Source organism: Etheostoma spectabile, chromosome 5, assembly GCF_008692095.1.
Source record: "Etheostoma spectabile isolate EspeVRDwgs_2016 chromosome 5, UIUC_Espe_1.0, whole genome shotgun sequence".
NCBI classification, from domain to species: Eukaryota; Metazoa; Chordata; class Actinopteri; order Perciformes; family Percidae; genus Etheostoma; species Etheostoma spectabile.
In genome coordinates, this window is record NC_045737.1 from 23,614,641 (window position 1) to 23,634,560 (window position 19,920).

The 19,920-nt window shown below is 40.3% G+C and overlaps 2 protein-coding genes across 26 annotated transcripts in view; one reads left to right on the top strand and one right to left on the bottom strand.

Annotated features, from left to right (window-relative positions):
• The window catches only part of rimbp2b (RIMS binding protein 2b), a 98,810-nt gene extending 87,440 nt beyond the window's left edge, over positions 1-11,370 (top strand). For 13 of the 25 annotated variants that reach the window (XM_032517297.1, XM_032517298.1, XM_032517299.1 and 10 more), the window contains 9 exons: positions 735-916; positions 1,606-1,774; positions 1,955-2,017; positions 2,315-2,418; positions 2,823-2,849; positions 3,360-3,431; positions 5,251-5,385; positions 6,271-6,315; positions 7,841-10,174. In XM_032517297.1, the coding sequence (XP_032373188.1) occupies positions 735-916; positions 1,606-1,774; positions 1,955-2,017; positions 2,315-2,418; positions 2,823-2,849; positions 3,360-3,431; positions 5,251-5,385; positions 6,271-6,297 (779 nt within the window). In that variant the 3' untranslated portion in view covers positions 6,298-6,315; positions 7,841-10,174. Of the gene's footprint in view, positions 1-679; positions 917-1,605; positions 1,775-1,954; positions 2,018-2,314; positions 2,419-2,822; positions 2,896-3,359; positions 3,432-5,250; positions 5,386-6,270; positions 6,392-7,840; positions 10,175-11,272 lie in introns of those variants that run through there. The other 12 variants (XM_032517304.1, XM_032517311.1, XM_032517319.1 and 9 more) reach the window with 6 other exon arrangements.
• The window catches only part of piwil1 (piwi-like RNA-mediated gene silencing 1), a 16,625-nt gene continuing 7,203 nt past the window's right edge, over positions 10,499-19,920 (bottom strand). The window contains exons 7-20 of the mRNA XM_032517330.1: positions 19,706-19,903; positions 19,485-19,593; positions 19,114-19,243; positions 18,718-18,835; positions 17,845-17,959; positions 17,560-17,747; positions 16,914-16,986; positions 13,805-14,005; positions 13,227-13,330; positions 12,990-13,060; positions 12,740-12,893; positions 12,351-12,476; positions 12,113-12,260; positions 10,499-11,020 (exon numbers count right to left, since the gene is read on the bottom strand). Of these exons, the coding sequence (XP_032373221.1) occupies positions 10,904-11,020; positions 12,113-12,260; positions 12,351-12,476; positions 12,740-12,893; positions 12,990-13,060; positions 13,227-13,330; positions 13,805-14,005; positions 16,914-16,986; positions 17,560-17,747; positions 17,845-17,959; positions 18,718-18,835; positions 19,114-19,243; positions 19,485-19,593; positions 19,706-19,903 (1,852 nt within the window). The 3' untranslated portion in view covers positions 10,499-10,903. The remainder of the gene's footprint in view (positions 11,021-12,112; positions 12,261-12,350; positions 12,477-12,739; positions 12,894-12,989; positions 13,061-13,226; positions 13,331-13,804; positions 14,006-16,913; positions 16,987-17,559; positions 17,748-17,844; positions 17,960-18,717; positions 18,836-19,113; positions 19,244-19,484; positions 19,594-19,705; positions 19,904-19,920) is intronic.

A 19,920-nucleotide genomic window follows, 5' to 3' on the forward strand; every position in this document is an offset into this window, starting at 1 on the left:
GAGGAACTGATATCAGGTTTATCCCTTCCCCCTCACTGATATCGGCGTTGCCAGGAACTGCTGGGGCATTTAATGTGCTATCTCCCTTGGGAACGTTCCTCTTTTGCCCTTTTTTTGCTGCACATTGTTTCCAGATGTGGCCTTAAAGCATGACCGCACACCTGCATTTGATGTAGGAATGTTCTCCTGCTCATGTCTGATCCCGGGAAAGCATGTATGGCTGAAAGTCAGCCTCTGTGAGATAAGGCAGTGAAACAGCAATGAACAATGCTAGCAGTGTTACTTGTGTCCTCCTGGTGTCATTCAGTTTCCCCTTGCACCCCAAAACAACTGCTTGACATGTGCTTCCTGTCTGTGCTGTGTTGTACTGTGCTATCACTGTGCTATGATGTGTAGAGACTGTCACGCCAGCAAGCAGAGATGTGTGAACAAAGAACCCTGATGTGCTACAATTACAACAAGCCTATTTTTTCCCTTTTTTTTTTTCTAAAGCATCCTTTTGCTTTTAGTGCGTGAACACTACAGGAATATCGTTTCCTAAGTGGAAACAAAAAATTCCAACTCAAAGCATAATTATCGCATTCTCGACCTCTGGCTCTTTTTTCACACATGCATCTCATCGCCCTCTCCCCTGTCAGCTCTAACAAAGAGACATCTTCTGCTCTCATTGCCTCTACAGCCAGCGTGGCTGTATAAGGCTGGTAGTAGCAGCAGAGGCCTCCTCTATGTTTCAGAAGGGTATGGCGGTCGCAGGCACGGGCGGGGACGGCGCTCCCCGGAGTACTATGAGGAGTCTGAGCCGGAGGAGATGACCCGTGTGTTCGTGGCTCTGTTCGACTATGACCCCATGTCCATGTCTCCCAACCCCGACGCTGCTGATGAGGAGCTGCCATTCAAGGAGGGCCAGATCATCAAGGTATTGACTTGATTCTTAGACAGATTTACAGATTTATGTTTCATAGCATATCATAACATAGCGATGAAAAAAAACAAAATTGAAAAATGATGCTTGATTTCGTATCTGTTTTTTTATTTCTTTAAATACCCTATGTTTAAATTAGAGATGGTTCTATACCATTTTTTGCTTCATGGTACCTGAACTTGCGTATGGGCTGATACTGAGTACTGATCCGATACCAGTGTGTCATATATTTTATTATGTATTAACAGCTGTATACTACTATGCCTGTATGGATGTGATTGTGTTGTTTTGGTGTGAATTAGGTTAAAATCTTTGTAAACATTAACTAACACAAACAGTCAATGTCATAGAACTTTCTTTTACTATCCAGTTTGAAAGTGAGTCGTAACGGAAAAAGAACATGAATAAACTACTTTAAGTACATTTTCTTCAGGGCTATATTACTTGGTATTTGATCGTCGCATATACTACAGTACTTTCCAATAGCAATACCACATTTTAGGCATACCGGAGGCTTTTCCGATACTGGTATTGGAATCGGAACATCTCTAATGTAAATGCCGTCTTAGCTAATGCCTTTAGAATTACATGCCAATAGTAGTCATCTTTGCCTGTCCTAGTTGCAGGTTTTATAACATCTGTCCTTTGTTTCTGGCTGCATCGACTCTTTGTCGTTGCTTCAGGTCTTTGGGAATAAAGACACAGATGGCTTCTACAGGGCGGAGGTCCGAGAGCGCGTGGGTCTGATCCCCTGTAACATGGTCTCTGAGATCCAAACAGAGGATGACGCCATGATGGACCAGCTCCTCAAACAGGGCTTCCTGCCACTCAACACTCCTGTGGAGAAGTTAGGTGAGACATCATTTTCCTTCAGGACCAAATCACCTTTTTTTTCTTTTTCTAACGTTGCGCCTATACATACCCTCTGTATGTATCTGACCAACTCAAGGCTTTACTAATGCTTTTACTGACACATTTCTCCTTTTCTATGCTCTTCCCACTTAATTATGTTTTTTCTGCTTTCCTGCAAAGTGAACTGTGACCGTTTCAAAGATGGCCGCTCAATAAATCGCAGGTCCAGAAAGTCCAAGAGAGGTCTGTGTCTAGTGAGATGCTCTTCTGCTTCATCTTTACTGCTTTTTTTCCCCCACTTCTCACCATCGTTATTCATCTGTGAACTGCAGTTAGCTCATGTCCACTACATTTGCTCTCACTAAGCTATGAACACTGGAATAGTTTACATTTGCAAGCCAGATGATCAAATTGCAAAGTTTGTTGGACTTGCACGGCCATTATGTGTCGTCACTGGTCATCACATCTTTCCGTAAAGTTTTTCAAATATTCCCAGTGAGTCTTCTTATTTTTGTCTATTGTTCATTTTCCTATTCGCAGAGAGGAACAGGCGGAGTGGCCGCCAGCACCCAATGTCCACACGGAGGATGGTGGCTCTGTACGACTATGACCCCCGAGAGAGCTCCCCTAACGTTGATGTAGAGGTACTGTCCTCCTGTGGCTCCAGCTACGCTCTTTGTCTTGACCATTCTGTCATCACCATCATGTTACAAAATGCATAAAAGCACAAAATATGTTGAGATGCACACGCACAAAGATGATGACTTTTGATGTTTTGTTTAATCAATTTGGATTTTAAAGGAATAATTTGACATTTTGGGAAATAGGATTATTTACTATCTAACTCGTGGCAAGATGATGTCAAACCATTCCTTTAAGTGCGCTTCAGGGCAATATGTACACAGGTGAGGGTAGAAGGGGGAGTTACAGTCAGCCTTGTGTAAGCTAGAGGATTGAATTACTTTCCCGTGCTGTTTTCTTTGCCCCACCCCCACCCCCCACCCATTCACTCACTCTCAACTTTCTATTGGCACTGCCACCGACACAGTATGAGGGCAACAGACTGAATGAGGAGGTGAGTGAGGATGAGGAGGGTACGGTACTGTCTGCTCTGTGTGTGTGTTTCCTCCCTTCGTTTGTTAGAGTGCAAACGAGGAGGTGGGCTTCAGATGACTGTCCCCGGCGGTCATGAATATAGCCCATCATGCATTGCCTGAGCCAGCATCTCCCCTCCTCGGTTTGGTCTTTTGTGTCGACCTGTCTCTTACATACTGTACATGCGCTATGTTTGGTTTGTGTGTTCTCGAGAATCCCATAGGACAGATGTGCTTAGTGTGTTGCAATCCTGTCTTCAAAGTTCCAACATTTGATGCATTTGCAGTCGCAACAGTCCGTCCGCCGAGACTGAATTGACACTCGTGTTAAAGATGCATCACATTGATTTGGAGAAGGAAGCACAGCATTTCAAACTCATCAAACCCCAGTACATTTGATGTTTTAGAAAGCCTTGTGCACACTTATACTGCTGTAAACAACAAGAAAAAGCAAACCACACCAAATGTATCTCATCTCTCTTCTTTGACAGGCTGAACTGACTTTCTGTGCTGGTGACGTCATCACAGTTTTTGGTGAAATAGATGAAGATGGCTTTTACTATGTAAGTGCCAAACATTTCTACTTCCATGTCTGTTTTCCCCTTTATTTACTGTGTACTACAGTTTTACATAAAACACATCTGTGCTAACTCTCTCATAGAGTTGTGAAGTGGAAGGATTTATTTTGGCATCCAAGGTCCCAGTAAAATAGTAATGCGTTGACAAAACTGTAGTTTATGCACTTCCAGGTCTTCCATGTGTATGCATGACATTTTCCCTGTGAAATCATCAATCCAAAGGAAGAGCTAATGCTTCAGAAAGAATATTTTTCATTAATAAAGAGACAAAGACATACAAGCCTGTGTACTGTACATTTAAACTTTTCCTAGGTCATATATTTTTAGCTGACACTTTTATCCAAAGTGACTTACAATTGCTATATATGTCAGAGGTCACATGCTTCTAGAGCAACTAGGGCTTAAGTGTCTTGCTCAGGGACACATTGGTAGATGTATTGCAGTGGGAATTTTAACCCAGGTCTCCCACACCAAACACATGTGTCATATCCACTGCACCATCACCACCCATACCATCACCCAGACAAGTTTTAATCACGTCTGTTGATGGGTTCATATCCCCTTTGTGCGTTCATCAACTCTGTTTGTCTGCCAGAACCTTTCATCAATTGACTTTTCATCAAGTTTTAAGCCACATTTTTATAACACACTTCTTAGATCAGGTCATTTGTTTTTACCAGGATTATGCATTTTGGTCATTGGACATCTGGATAAGTTATCAAAGAAACAAACAAATGTTAGCGGCAGCTCAGCTCCAGCTTATTTTTGCCCATAAACAATTATAATATGTAACGTATAAATATAACGTTTTATTTATGAAGCTCCTTTCATACAGAGAGTGTAGCTCTAAGTGATTTACGACAGTGTGAGAGTGTAGAGTCTTGCATCTTTCAGGTAGGGAGTACTATAGTTTTGACCAACAGTAAAAAGGCTGAGCTGCCGATATCTTTTTTTTGTGTGATAAAGATGGCAGCAGAGGATATAAGAAGCTTGAAGGATAATAAAATGAAAATAATAAGCAATGTAGGCTGGTCCCAAACCATTAAAAGCCTCATAAACAAGTGAAAGAACCTTAGAATCAACCCTATAAGACACTGGGAGCCAGTTCAGGTTAGCTATAACTGGGGTAATATGCCCGCTATGCCTGGCAGGCAGCAGAGTTCTGGAATAGTTGTAGTTTAACAATGTTCCTGGATGTGGTTCACAGTTGGAGCACTTTGATAAAAGCCAAACGTACTGTACGTGCTTGTGCAGATGAATACTTGTCGCGTCGGCAGTTCCTCTCATCTCTCAACTCTATTGCAGCTTTCATTTGAAACTTCTTTTCACCTCCTCAAAGTAATAATAATAGTAATAATATTACCTTTATTTATAAAGCACTTTTCAAAAGAAGTTACAAAGTGCTTTACAGTCATTTAAAAAGCAACAACAACAGAAATGGCAGATAATAAAACTGTAAAATCAGTAAAAAGCAAGTTGTAAAGCAGTGAGTTTTTAAAAGAGACCTAAATAAAGACAATGTGTGGGCTTCCCCGATCTCCTCCGGTAGGTTTTTCCACAGTTGGGGGGCCCGAGCAGAAAAGGTCCGATCCCCTTTAGTTTTTGACCAGTTATATATTTTATAATATGAGTGTGATCATTCAAATTTTTAAATGCACACTTAAACAGACTGGGAGCCAATGGTGGGATTTTAAAATTGGTGTTATGTGTTCTCTCCTGTTGGGACTGGTAATGAGTGTGGAGGAGGAACTGTTGAAGTGTAGAGTAACACTGCAGAGTCTCACTGTGCTAATGTCCTCCACAGGGCGAGCTCAATGGGCACAAGGGACTTGTTCCTTCCAACTTTCTAGAAGAAGTGCCTGATGATGTAGAGGTTTTTCTCACTGACTCACCATCTCGATACCCCCAGGACACTCCTGCACGGATAAAGACCAAAAGGGTACATGCTCCTTCGCAGTACTAGCCCTCTGTCATCCATTTACTCTTTTCAGTTCCCTGTATCTCCTTTAGTACCGTGTCTGTGCGTGTGTGGGTGTCTCATTGAAGTACAATGGGATTTCTGACTTTGGAGCATTACACTGTAAATAAATAGATGTCTAAGATCTATGAAGAAAAAAAATACTTTAAGACTAATACTTGACAGAGGTACTTTTATTTTTCATGTTTACTGCTGTGTGTGGAGGGGGGGGGGAGTTCTGCATTGTATAATACATGAGTTGACTGTATTCATAAAGCATTCTCAATGAGAGTAAAATGGAGGAGGGGAACACTCCTGTGACTTTTTACTTGTTCTGTCATGTCTTGAAAAACAGCAGTTAACACTTTTTGCACATGCATATTCAGCATTCTAACAGATGCTTTATGAATATATTCTGTGTTTGATCTCGAATCATTTCTAATAGAGTAAAAATAGTTTTGTTGTACTGAAAGATGAACTATGTAGTCTGTAGCTTAGCATGTTCTATAGTCCAGATGCATGAATTCTTGAACATTTTATATGAACATAAGTCTAGTGTAGTCCAACTTTTGTATCTGCTCCGGAACGCCTTGTTTTGTATATTGCTTTTTTGTAAAGTAGCACGCAAAGGTCACTTAGCCTATGTTGCCATCAGAGAATAATTTCAGAAGTAATTATTTACTAAATGTAAATATGTGGTTATTTTTGTGTTTAACAAATAATGCAAATTGTTGAAATACCAATAGGTGTCATCGGATATTTCTTTCATGTGTTCTAATTTGCCATTGTCATAGTGCAAACTGTTGAAATGCCATCACCATATATATATATTTTTTATTTCTTTTCCTCACCCGCTTGGCAAAACAGAAGAAGAGTGTTCATTTCACACCTTAAAGGCTCTGTTTCCGTCACGTAAGTGAGCAACTGAGGATACCAAGATTACGCTCCCCTCGTCTAATGCAGATGACATGGGTACCCTTAGCTTCTGGTATGCAACATGTATACTTTATGACATTCCTTTTAGGTATTTTTAGGATTCCTCAGTACTGTTTGTCAGTAGAAGATAGTAACCCTAGCCAATGCATTAGACAAGAAGTATGGTATCTTCAGTTGTTTCTCTGAGTGTTGTACATGACAATGTCCGTCTCCTGCAATAAGTCTCCTGCTGTAACTCATGGTGAGCTAAAAGGCCATTGTACAATTACCCACAATTATCAAAACGTTTAAAGTTAAAGGCTACTAACATTTAGACTACTTTCAGTGCAGCATGGCATGCTGCATCCTAGAAAGAAATCCAAAAAACCTACTAATTCTATGCAAAATCCAAAGAAAAGCATACAAATCTTTCACTTGGTTTAGTTCTCATGTAATTTGGCTTTTTGCTCTAGCCAAATTTGGGACTCTTTTTCTTGTAATCAAGGAATAATGTTAAACGAGAAAGAAAACACATTGTGGTTTTCAAATCAGTACTGATTTTGTGAACCACAATGAGCTGTCAATTAAACAGCCAACTATCCATTAGTTATTTATTTAAAGTGGGACTATGGAACTTTCGAAATGACTATTATGGGATAGCACGGAATTGCTGCACTACTTTTTAGCATTTAGCTAAAATGCTAAAAAGTTATTGCAACAGTACGTGAAAAAGAGGGAAGTCAGAAAACCTGACACCGTAATGTCCGCTATACAGCAATATTTACCTAAACTTAGCCGTTAGACGCCGTTAGCCATCGTACCATTCAGTTTTTGTAGAATTCAACTTTTCATTTGCAACTGGCAGAATGTTTTTGTTCTCTCAAAAGTTCCACAGTCTTGCGTTAAACTCAGTAAAGTCAAATCTAAAATGAGGCAGAATGATTTTGATATGTTCTGATGTTGAAACATATTGTATACATAAATATAGCCTCATATAAATGGAATCTTTCGTCTTCCCAAAGTGCAATTTAAAGGAGCCTTTTAGCTCATGATTACAGAAAAGGAATAGTGACTAGTAGTTTCTCTGTAACCCAGTTGTATCAGTAAATATCTATATACATGTTTAAGGGGAAGGAAAGTGAAAATGATATAAATATGTCCACTCCTAAAATGCAAATTTATCTATTTATGTGAGAGGAACTGCTCAGCCCGTGATATTTGTTGTTGGGAAATGTTGTCACCTTACAGTGATGTGGAAGTTAGTCAATGTCATGCTTAAATTCTGTTCTCTTGTAGACTATTCTTGCAGCTTCATAAAAAACAAACTACGTGACATAGGGCAGGGGGGAGGGAGGGAGTGTGGACAGCATATCTATACCTGAGAGCAGGACAGGACATTCAGGGAGATAGATTTCAGAGCTATGCCCTGCTGAGACAGAAAGGACTTAGGAGTAGGGACTGAGGTGTGAGAGACGGTTGGCTTTTTAACACCCTCAACTGTCCCTTACGGGTCTCCCATTAGGTTCCATTGGAAAAATCGGGTCCGCCCAGAAGAGCAGGCTCTCCCACAGTGCGTCCACACATCCCTGGCCGTCTCATCAGGGCCCCACCGGACATGTACTCCTCCAAAAAGAAAAAGGGACTGCTCTCCAAAGGGAAGACACTATTGCAAAGACTCGGCGCTGTAAAATAATTTGACATACTTGGAAAGGGTCAACCACTTCCTTGTAGTGTTAAAAGCAACAAAAAAAAAAATCTAAATATAACAGTGGACAGGTGGCATTTGAGAGCTTAGCAAATGCTTTATATTCTTGTACATCTGTTGTCGACTAGAATATTTGTATTTTGTTAACAGTATCAACTACATATTTTCAATAACATTTCATATTATGAACCCGCGACCTCGTGGTGTCGACCAATGTAATATCGAGTATCTTACCGCCAAGTCTCTGATGTTTTGCTGTAGACCGAGACAAGGCCCGGGGCATTTTCCTTGTTGCACCTGATCAAGTCTGATGGCACTTAGAACACCAGATGGGGAGTGTGACCAGTGTCTCTGTGTACAGAATGTCATTAAAACACTGAGGGATCATCAAATAAACCGTGGGGAGTCCATTTTGAATCTGAAGAAAAAGACAGGGCCTGGTAAAGATCTCATACAGTCACACAGCCAGCTAGCCACATAAACTGTACGAGAGGTTTGCATGCTTTACTTCAGCACATTCCCTCCCGACCCCTTGAGAGTGCATGCAATGTGACGGCTCAGTATGGAACCTGGAGCATGCAGCACTTTAATACAACGTGGCCGACTGGCTGCCCAGTATACTGTAGTGTAACACATCAGCAGCATTAACTCCTACGCCCTATCTTAATTGTGAGAGACAAGACAAGCCCCCCCAACATGCCAGACACCTAAAAATGTAAGCACATATTGTACCTACTACAGGGTCTCTGCGTTAAAATCAGCCTGAATGGAAATAGATCCAGCCTCTATGTACTTGCCTTATAATCGCACAATGGTTAGTACTTTTGCCCAGTAGAGCGTGCAGTTCCATGCCTACTATTCATTTATGTCGGTAAAATCTGTTTGCAGATGTTAATCCTGACTTGTGATGTGCAGGGTACTGTATTGTGTGACTGTCCGTGATTTCAATAGGACAAGAGCTTACACATTACAGTCCAAGGCCCCCTGGTGATGACAATTTCCAGCTATAGTAAAGCCCAATAAATTATTTTCAATCATAGAAAACAAAGTCAATATTCCCTGCATACTAATTGTTGAGGCTACTGAGTGAAAGAAGGGACTTTTTTTTTTTATCTTCAAAAGGTCACTGTTTTTGATGCCACACTGATGCACATCTGATATAAAACAATGACTAACCTCTTTAAAAGATAACTATATTACGTAAACTGATTCAAAAACCGTTAATCTATGCGATATAGCTATTGTATTGAATTTGATTCACAACATGCAACACTTTTGGGCTTCACTAGAAGACTCAAGGTTTCACTGTTTTCACAGTAGTTAAGATTGAGACACAAGGCTACCTCTACGCTGCCTCCTCTGCCCTTCTAACCCAAAATCTTAGATCAAAAAAATGTTTCTTCAAGCCAATCGCTCATTGTTACTTATGCCTGTTCAGCATGTCCCGAGTTAGGATGGTGCAGGATACAAGTACTGTACGTGAACACACACACACACACATTATACATATATACACACACACACACACACACACACACAAAAACCTTTATGTAGAGTAGTGAATGTATGATGAATTGAAAGCCAATGTATTGTCAAAGCTGCCCAAAAGAATTGTGCAGATGTCCGTCTTTGTGCGTGAAATGAAACAGTCCACCTTTATTTCCTCACATCATTGTTTTCCATTTCATTATGTAATTGAAAAGCTAGCCTATTTTTTGTAAACACAAGAGTTGAACTGAAACTGCCAAAAAAAGAATGTATGCAAAACATTCTGTAATACTTTCTGTACAATTGTCGGCCGAACAGCCATGTTAACCCACAGTACAGTAAACTGATGTACATCTTTTCCTATTTCTGGACCATGTTTTCAGACATCGCTTCTATTCATTTTGAGTGACTGTTGCTCTTTTTGTACTTTGTCCATTTGTACAATTGTTTTTAAATGTTTATACTTGATTTTCAAACTGCCTTTTTTGTACATTTAAATTTATAATCAAACAGTGCAAGCTTTCCCCATGGTGTCTTGAAGACCATATTGTTTAAAAGTCTGCAATTGTGTGCTAGCTTTATGATAAGAATTATCAGCCTATATTGATGGATACAACTTATTGTGTGGGTGTGCATGTGCAATCTTTTCTAAAAAAACAAAAACAAATCCAAATAAATTTGATATTTTGTATTTTTGCATGTGTGATTGAACTCAAGGAACTGACATGCCCCACAAATGTTTATTGGAATCATTTAACAGCAATACCAGTACCTAGATGTAGACCGTACAAACATTACTAACAGAAAGGTCAAAATTTAGCATCCTTTTACTCTCCTCTGCGGACAGTCATCGCAACAAAATCACCACAAGACTCGCTTGTATAATTAACAGGCAACATTTTTTAGATTCACCCATTAAAAAAAAAAAAATTAGTTGTACTTTTTTTTTCTTGCCTACATAAACTAATTTTGGTAATGAAGATACAAGTTAATACAATATGACATTTAGTCAGAAATATTTCTCATTTCAGGGCCGGCTAGAGTTAACGCAATTAAAGTTACTTGACATTTTACTCTGAACAATGTCATCTTCTTAACAAACCTCAAAGTTTATTTCCAACAGCAGACAGGGTGCATCGTTGATTATTTTAGCACATGTGCTAGCATTAGACCTGGGAGTTTTGTCTTAGTTGTGTAAAACAAAGCACTTGAACTGCATAACTTGATACAGAGGGCATTCTGAGGCTAGAAACGCAAACAAACTCTTAGCACACTCTGGCAAAACCAACTTACATCTAAACTGAAGAGAACTTATGTAACAAAAGTATACATATTGTTTTTCCCAAGGTGATTCAAGAGTCACATCCAAACAAATAGCTTGTCTTTAACCTTTTAGAGGTAGAAGAGGAGGTCATCCAGTTTCACACCGGGCTCCCTGTGGATGCTTTGACCCACAAGAAAGGCCAACTTGTGGGCGTACTGGCAGGGAGCGGGCACGCGGATGATTCCCTACAGCACAAATGAAGAAAATAGAGCATTTAAATTCTAAAAGCAATCTTTGACCTTTACCAGGTTACCCCCAGGGTTTTCAACTTAAACTTAAGACTTTTAGACCTTTTAATAATACCACCTAGGATGAAATGTTATGCCAAATTCACAGCAATATAATGGAATATATTTTAGGCCGGAGAAAATTCTTTACCATCGTTACCTGAATTTAATGTAACATTTTGTTGTAAAACCCCACAATAGCTTTGTTAGGTGTGTTTACTCCAACATGGTTCTCGTCTTATACACAACCCTCACTCCGTTGGTCTTGTAACGGATCAGGAACCTGCAGGTGAGGATCACAGCTCTGCGCTGAACTGACTCTCACCGATGCGCTTGTCGTGCTAAGCTCAGCTCATCTTTGCCTCGTCTGCCAACTTGTCCCCATCTCCGGCCGGATCCATTGACATTTGCCCATTCTACCCGACAAGCTAACATTTGCTGGTTAGCACAACACAGGGCGAGACGTTTCTTTCCTGACAACTGATTGATTTGTCTGAGCTTGCTCACAATGTCCGTGGATTTATAATAAAACATGTTGCACTGTTATAATACATTCATGTGTCACGCCCACTCCACAGTCAACGGCGTGAAGAAAAACACCGACACAACGACAAACAAGTTGCTTTACTGTCCTTTAACATCCAAGTCAAACCAAATGTAGTTAATTGTATAGACGCACAAAACATTAATTCATGGCATTAGATATGTATTTAATCCAATGAAAAGGACAAGACCTTTGTAAATTAAATTTATTAATTTGTGAATGAAATGTAAGACTTTTAAGGCCTAATTTTTTAGATTAAATTTAGGACTACAACTTTTAAGACGCTGCGGGTACCCCGTTTACAATTTTATTAATCGGACTAAATGATTTTGGCTCCGATTAGTTGTTTTATGCCCAACTATAAAAAAATGCCCACTCCTGTACTGAATTTTTAGTACAATTGTAGTTGTAAACATTATTCAAAAATGTTTCCAGACCTTTGGCGAAAGTACAGCCAAGCAGTAGGAAACCAGCATATTAACACACTGATTTCAAAGCCAGCCTACCTGCCAGTTGAAGTACATGTGACACAGCTTGTAGGTAAGACGCTGCATATGATCAGGTTTCAGGCCACTGGTGTCGTAAACAACGTTGTAGTGTGTTGGGGAGACGCTTCCACTGCGGACAGCCTGGCTCACTATGTAGAAGTCATACCTGGCAAACAAAGCTTGCAACAGTTAACTTAAACTACTAAAAATAACTTAAGACATTCAGGAACGGAAAAAAAAAACCAAAAAAACTTACCACTCTGGACGGGTGACCTCTGAGTCAACAATGGTACCTGGTGGAGGGTTGGACACCTTTCCATTGATGTGAGCAAAAAACCTGCTGCTGATGCGCTTCTTCACCACTACCACACTCAGCTTGGGCCTATGATGAGCAGGTGGAGGGGCTCATCAAAGATTGTCAATTTACAGTATGACGCTCGTACTAATGGGTTTAGTGTGTGAACTCCCCCCACTCAAATTATTTGAAAGAAGTAAATAAGTCTACATCCAACCCAGAGCTCTTGGCATTACTTGTTTCAGCCAGTGTTCTCAATGTTATTCACAAAGCCAATGGAGGTGTTGATCGCGGGTAACTACATTGGCAGCACACTAGAGATTTGACCAACTTGGACTTGAAAAACTCACATGTAGTCGTGGCCCATTGAATTGATGGAGTCCTTGATCTGTGTAACCTCATAGTTGACCACACTGTGCAGCTGGCCGTCTCCCACTCCATCTCGGTACACAATGATGCGCGAAGGCAGGCAGTTGTTGAACTTGAGATAGGCCTTCAGTGCAGCTGGAAAACAAAACAAAGTGATGACTGTAACGCCAAGATGGCTGATAAAACATTACTATAAAATAGACATTTGTGGAATTATGGAAAACAAATTACCACTCAAGGCCATCTTCAGTCCGTCCATAATTTCCTGGCCTTTGTGCTGCAGAACACACTTTGAGAACCACCTTGACAAAGAATTTAAAAATGTCACGCAACTTATGGTTGTACTATGGCACAAAGACGGGGAGGTCACTGAAAAAACTGCTGTGCAGACCTGTGCAGATGTAAAGCACAACCTAATTCAGACTGTATACCAAGGTATAATACAGGAAGAAACTGTCAGAAACTAACCTGCTCATTCCTTGGTTGAGGCTGGCCACTAGAGCTCCAATGGACCTTTTCCCAGCAATGGTGTCGTGGTAGCAGTCGATGCCCACAATCATCAGTTGTTTGAGCTGCACATAGAAGTGGGACAAGTTAGAGTAGTGTTCCAGCTGTTATTGAATCAGCATTTCACATTACTTAAACAGACTCAAAAACTCTGAAACTAATAAATAGTTTGTCTCTCCATCATCTTTAGCCTTGGAAAGACACTTACTTTTTTAACTAGCCTAGATTAGTAGAGAAATCTAAATGAGGGTACAGCTATATGTGAATGTTACATTAGTAATCTTAAATATAGGACATGAGCAAACAAAGCCCCCAAAACAAGATGGAGTGAAAATTGCAAACAGACCCCAAAAAGGATTCACCCACTTGGGAAATCCCGTTTTGTGTCTGTTTTAATGTGACTCCATGTTATAAATGAAACATTACACTCTACCAGTTTCATTCTCTCAATTTAATCCACTTAAATTTTGTTTCTCCAAAAAGCATCTTAACTTTTAATTTCTTTAATGCCTAAACAAATTAGAGTGCACACCACTTACAGGGATTTCCACACTCCAGAGCTCTCCTCCCATCTTACAAGCCATCTGCAGAGCAATCTTGGTAGCTACAGTCATAAGTGTCTGAGGTTTGCTGATGGTACGGGAAACCACACACTGACTGGGAATGGGGCAGTCCACACAGAGGTACTTCTTGACGCTATCATACTTGTCCTTCCTGATGCTGGGGAGGACCACCACCACCTGACAAACAACTGGAAGGTCTTGCACTGCTTTGACACACCACATCTCTATGTCTCAAAAGCATTAAAGTTCATCCATTATATATATATATATATATATATATATATATATATAATAATATATAGCGTATTATATCTCGATATATGTGTGTGTGTTTGTGTTGTGTGTGTTAAAGTTTGAAAAAATTGAAGTATGAAATTATTCAATAAGAAAATTCCAAAGCTCAAACCTGCAGAGGAGCAGAAGAAAGTAGCCGCACCTTTGCAAAAATTAAGGCTGAAAACAGAACTGTTGATTCATTTACTCGCCATGTAGCAGATAGCCACATATTTAAAATGTCTTCCAGTGTTAAATATTCTCTAGAAATAATAGTATATTGATCTTTGAAAAGGTGAACCTTCATTATTATGCCATCATCATATATTAGATGAAAATGGTCTCAGACAGACATTATCGTTTATCGCAATCATTTCTGGGACAATTTATTGTCCAGCAAAATTTATCTTAACAGGCCTACATTGCGTCGCAAGTTATAGGAGCTTAGCTGGCAGCTTGATGGAGACAAAGTTTGTTAGCTGACCTATAGCACTCAGCTTCGACTTCATATATTACCTTTCAATATCTGTATTCTCAGTAACGTGACAATCTGCAAGAAACCGGTTGCTAATAAATCATTAAAATAATGTCAGCAGCGTTTGGCTTAGATATCAATGACGTCAAGATATCAATGACATGTTGACATTGGGCTAACGGCAATAAACTTGTTAGATAATGTTTCATTACAGAGTTAAATGTTAATTTGTGTTTGTCACTGTTCGCTTGTGGAGGAAATTAAATGTAAACAGTCACGTGCAAGAAATGCAATGCGCCATGACGTGCACACACACAAAGTTTGGACACACCTCATTCAATGAGTTTATTTTCATGATTATTTACATTGTACATTATCACTGAAGGCATCAAAACTATGAAAGAACACATATGGAATTATGTCCTTAACAAAAAAGTGTGAAATAACTTAACGTGTCTTATATTCTAGTTTCTTCAAAGTAGCCACCCTTTGCTCTGATTAAACATTCTTGGCAACAGTGTCACTAGCAAATCCATCCAATCACCTTTACTGTGTCGCACAAAGACACGGCGGTTGGTACCAAAGATCTGTGCTTTGGTCTGATGAGTCCAAGTTTGAGATCTTTGCAACAGCTGTGTCTTTGTGCGACGGCGAAAAGTTGACCGGATGGATTGTGCATGCCTGGTTCCCACCGTGAAGCATGGAGGAGGTGTGATGGTGTGGGGGTGCTTTTTTAGTGACACTGTTGGGGATTTATTCCAAATTGAAGGCATACTGAACCAGCATGGCTACCACAGCATCCTGCAGCAACATGCCATCCGATTTGCATTTAGTTGGACAATCTTTTATTTTTTAATAGGACAATGACCCAGAACACACCTTCAGGCTGTGTAAGGGCTATTTAATAATAATAATAATAATAATAATAATAATAATAATACATTTTATTTAAAGGCGCCTTTCTTGGCACTCAAGGATGCCGCACAGGGAATTCATATATTTAAAAAAAAGCCTGTCAATTAGCGGATGTTGAGCAGAGCGAAGATGAGTGAGGTTATGTCACAACTGGTGGCGGTGCTAGCCGACCGGGCTAGGCGGGCTAACACGCTGTGGTCAACAGCCCGGTTGGTAGAGCGTGGAGGGTGACGAGAGCTGGACCAAATGGACTTTATTCCTGTTGAGCTGTTGTGGTGGAAATTCCGACGGGACCGCCAGTGTATGTATCTCCGGCGGGGCTGGAAAGCGATGTCCGGATGAAGGTGGAGAGCCTCCGGCGCAGGTCCAGGCAGCGCAACCGGAGTAAGTAAATACCCGAGTACTGCAGCAAACCCATCACTAGCAGGTGAACAGGGAGCAGAAAGAGCCCGGCACAGACAGACACAATGTATGGCCTACCAGCCCACATTCTGGATCAAAACTTTGGGCAGCATCAACGGCCAGTGAAAACGCCAGGTGAGGCTCAGGTGAGCTGATGATGAAACACACAAAGAGTAGGCTAGTGGTAGTATTCCAATGAAGGCAGTTCCACTGTCCGACAAGGTCATAAAGCTCTCATAAAGAGTGGTAAGTTTAAGAGAATAAAAAGTTACCGGCAAGCAGCGGCAGCAATTGTGCCAGCGTTCACTCAACAGTCCTTGTCATGTAAGACTCCAGCCCCATATGAGAACAAAACATAGTGGAGAGAAGACAAAAATGCGTCGCCACATGTAACTTCAACTAAGGATGAACATCAAACAAAACCATCCACGTTTTTGTGAGGAAAAAGCAAAAAAAGGCAAAATCACCGAAAACAAACAAGCCAGACGGAGCGGCGTCAATCTCGTCAGCGTTCCCGTTGCTAGGCACTGACCAAGAAGGAGAGTGAAGTGCTGCGCTTCCCCAGTCATCGGACCTGAACCCAATCGAGATAGTTTGGGTTGAGCTGGACTGCAGAGTGAAGGAAAACGGGCCAACAAGTGCCAAGCATCTCTGGCAACGCCTTCAAGACTGTTGGGAAACCATTTCAGATGTCTACCTCTTGAAGCTCATCAAGAGCATACCAAGAGTGCTGTTGAAACTTTTAGGTCATATCGAGTGTATGAAACATGGTGCCTTGTCTGAGTGTGCAAAGCAGTAATCAGAGCAAAGGGTGGCTTTGAAGGAATATTATAAGAAATGTATTCAGTTATTTCACAAATTTTTGTCAAGTACATAATTCCACATGTTGATTCCTAGTTTTGATGCCTTCAGTGATAATCTCTAATGTAAATAGTCATGAAAATGAAAGGAAATGCATTGAATGTGTGTCCAAACTTTCCGCCTGTTCCCTCTCACTCACACACTCACACACACACTAACCATCTGTGTGTGGGGTCCAACATTTTGCTGCAGGGCTCTGAGAAGAGACTCCTGATGATCCTCATACTCGATCCTGAATAAAAAGGACAGCTTGCAAACATTAAATGACATAACAACCCAATCAGGGCTGGGCAATTTGACAAAAAAAATACAACAATCATAGCTGCTTAATTAGGTAACAAATTGACAAAAATGGCCAGTTAGTTACCTACGCCTATCTTAAACTAATGCAGTCTAATACAGTTCTGCAATGAATCCTACCCTTAGATTCTTAGTTAGAAAGTGTTTCTATTGTTGTTTAGCCCTTTTATATCAATGGAGGGTAGAACAAATAAGCACTTCTCCATGTATATTAAAATACAATTAAACAAACAGAATCATCCAAAATTATCCTAAAGTTAAAGTTTCAATAATAACTAAACATTACCTTTATGTAAATTAGACTGCCTTTGTTTGAGCTGTGTGTATTAGATAAACTGGCCACCCCACTGCATTTAAATGCATTTTACACAAATATATAAATTACTTCGGCTGAGAAAAAAAAAAAATTCAAGGATTTCAGGTACCTGCCTGAGCATCATACATAATTTTACTTATTAAGGCCGCAGTTAGAAACTTTTTTTTGTTACATTGTTGTTATACGCACATAACAGCTCTCTGCATGCGGAAACCGAGTGGACCCGAGACTCTGTTGAGGGTCTGCAGAAGGGACTGGGCTTCGTTGCTGTTACGACGGGTGTATAGCATGAGCCAGCTTTCCAGCACAGGAGAGCTGATCAGAGGGACCCCACGCATCTCTTTGGACCAGTCAGCTGCCCTGGGGTTGTAGTCATACTGGGTGACACAAATTATGTTATTGTAAATTAAAATCATAAATAAATCAATTAAAAAGAAATCTATTTAATTAAAACAAATATAACCAAGAATGTACCGATTTTGGTCCCTGGAAAATCCTCTCCGCTGGGAGGACTCTGCCAGTCAGATGCAGGAGCTGCTTATCAAAGTTGAGTCCCCACTTATCCAACTCCACCTGTGCATCAGTATTCCTATGAGATAATGTTTAGTATTTAAATCAAAGCCTGTAATTTTAATGGCTAAAGATGTTGACAGAAAAACTTAGTATTTTAACTTCTGTGCATATGAACAGACCGATTACACAAGATGTTGAGATGAGGACAACTTCTGGGGGAAGACACATATTTAGATATATTACAATGTCTAATTGTGACTAGGCCCCCACCAGGAAGTGCACTAGGCTTTGAAGTAAATTCCACTAAGCAGCCAAACAGTGGAATTAGAACTTCTCTGTCCATCACGTGATGCCACAGGCCCCAAAAAGATTTCCCACAGTAAAAAAGTTTTATGTAAATCAGTGGATACATTTTTTTTCTTCTTCAAGCTTTACAAACACCACAAAATTACTTTCTTCAGAGTCAGAAGTATGCCTGCGTTATTGGCCCCGTAGCGTGGAAGCAGCGCCAGTCATATGGGTAATTTTATAAAACAGAAGTTCAACTTTTCCAGCATTATGCACCACTGAGCAACTCTTAAATATTGTATCTAGGTTTGATTATAAGTCCATGGTCGTGACAGGAGCTATGTTAACCTTTCACAATTTGTAGCTGTGATGTTTAGAGCTTCTCAACTGTCAAGTAAGTGCTAATAATAATACTTGGACCTGTTCAGCAGACTGTCCATGAATTGCTACGTTTGTCTAGTTTGTGCAGATCTTAGTTAAGTTACATGGATGCTTGCAGCATTTCTGACAAACAGTTGGCCACAAGTACAAAGGATTATCACCTACGTCTGTATGTTAGAAATAAATCTGTTGAGGCGTCCCTCTCTCTGCTCTGGTTCCAACTTGGTGTGGGTGCTTAAGTCCCTCATGATGTTGTAGTCAGCTCGCATCTTGTCAGTCAAGCCTGTCAAAGAATAAAAAAAAAAATTTAAACAATTGTTTGACAAATTTACCGATTAAAGTTTAACATGGATGACACCCAACTACTAACTGCTGACACCAAAACCCACATAAGGACTTCAGTCTGTCTACACTGCGATAATCTTGTGATCAGAAAACTATTCTATCCTTATTCCTCCACTTCGGTGCATATGCTCAACAATGCCATTGCTATAGGTAAAGCAATACATGCCTAATACAATATGTTGTAAGTAAAGTCACACAGGAGAATAAGATGGTAACCTGTAAGGTAGCACAGCTCTGGGATGAGCATGGCAGGGCCAGGAGGAGGACCTCCAGAAGGACCCATCGCTTTCTTCACATGGCTGACCAGCAGCACCTGGTTCCCATCAGTGATGTCCAGGTTATATTGCTTAAAACAGAAAATAAATATTAGATATTATACCAGAATAGAAGTCCAAGAATAAGATTAAGATGCATTACTGACTATATTTAGCCAACAACAACGTTCTAAATGCTGTACTTCAAACTGAATATGTGCCATTATAACTCAATGCCACATTTAGCGTGTCAGTGTGCATTGGTAGAAGCGGGTGAGTTGAAATCAATTGTAGTTATAGTAAAACCGATCATGTTGAGTGTAAGACACCTACAGTCTTGTAGTAGTTCTTAAAGGAAATGTCTTTGTCTCCCCTCGTGAATGTATTGTTGGGAGAGTGATCCCAAGCAATATCATCGATCCTGTAGGTCTTGTTGTTGTACCTTTAAAAAAAACAAAAACAAGGATAAATAATAGTTGATAAACAAGCAAGACTTATAAATATTAATCCAAGAATTTGTGTGTGTGTGTGCATGCGTAATATGTTGCTCCTACTTGGTAAGGACTATGAGTCCAACAAGCTCCTTGGCGCAGATCTCAGGGAAGCGTTGATTTCCACACTTTTGCCTCAGGTTGGACATAAAGTCAAGGACCGTCTCACTACGTAACACCTTGTGGCTTACGTCAGTACACAGCATAATGGATGACTCGTACCCCAAAATGGTTGTGGTGTAGCCGGGCCAGATGGTCAGCCTAGTATAGACAGGATC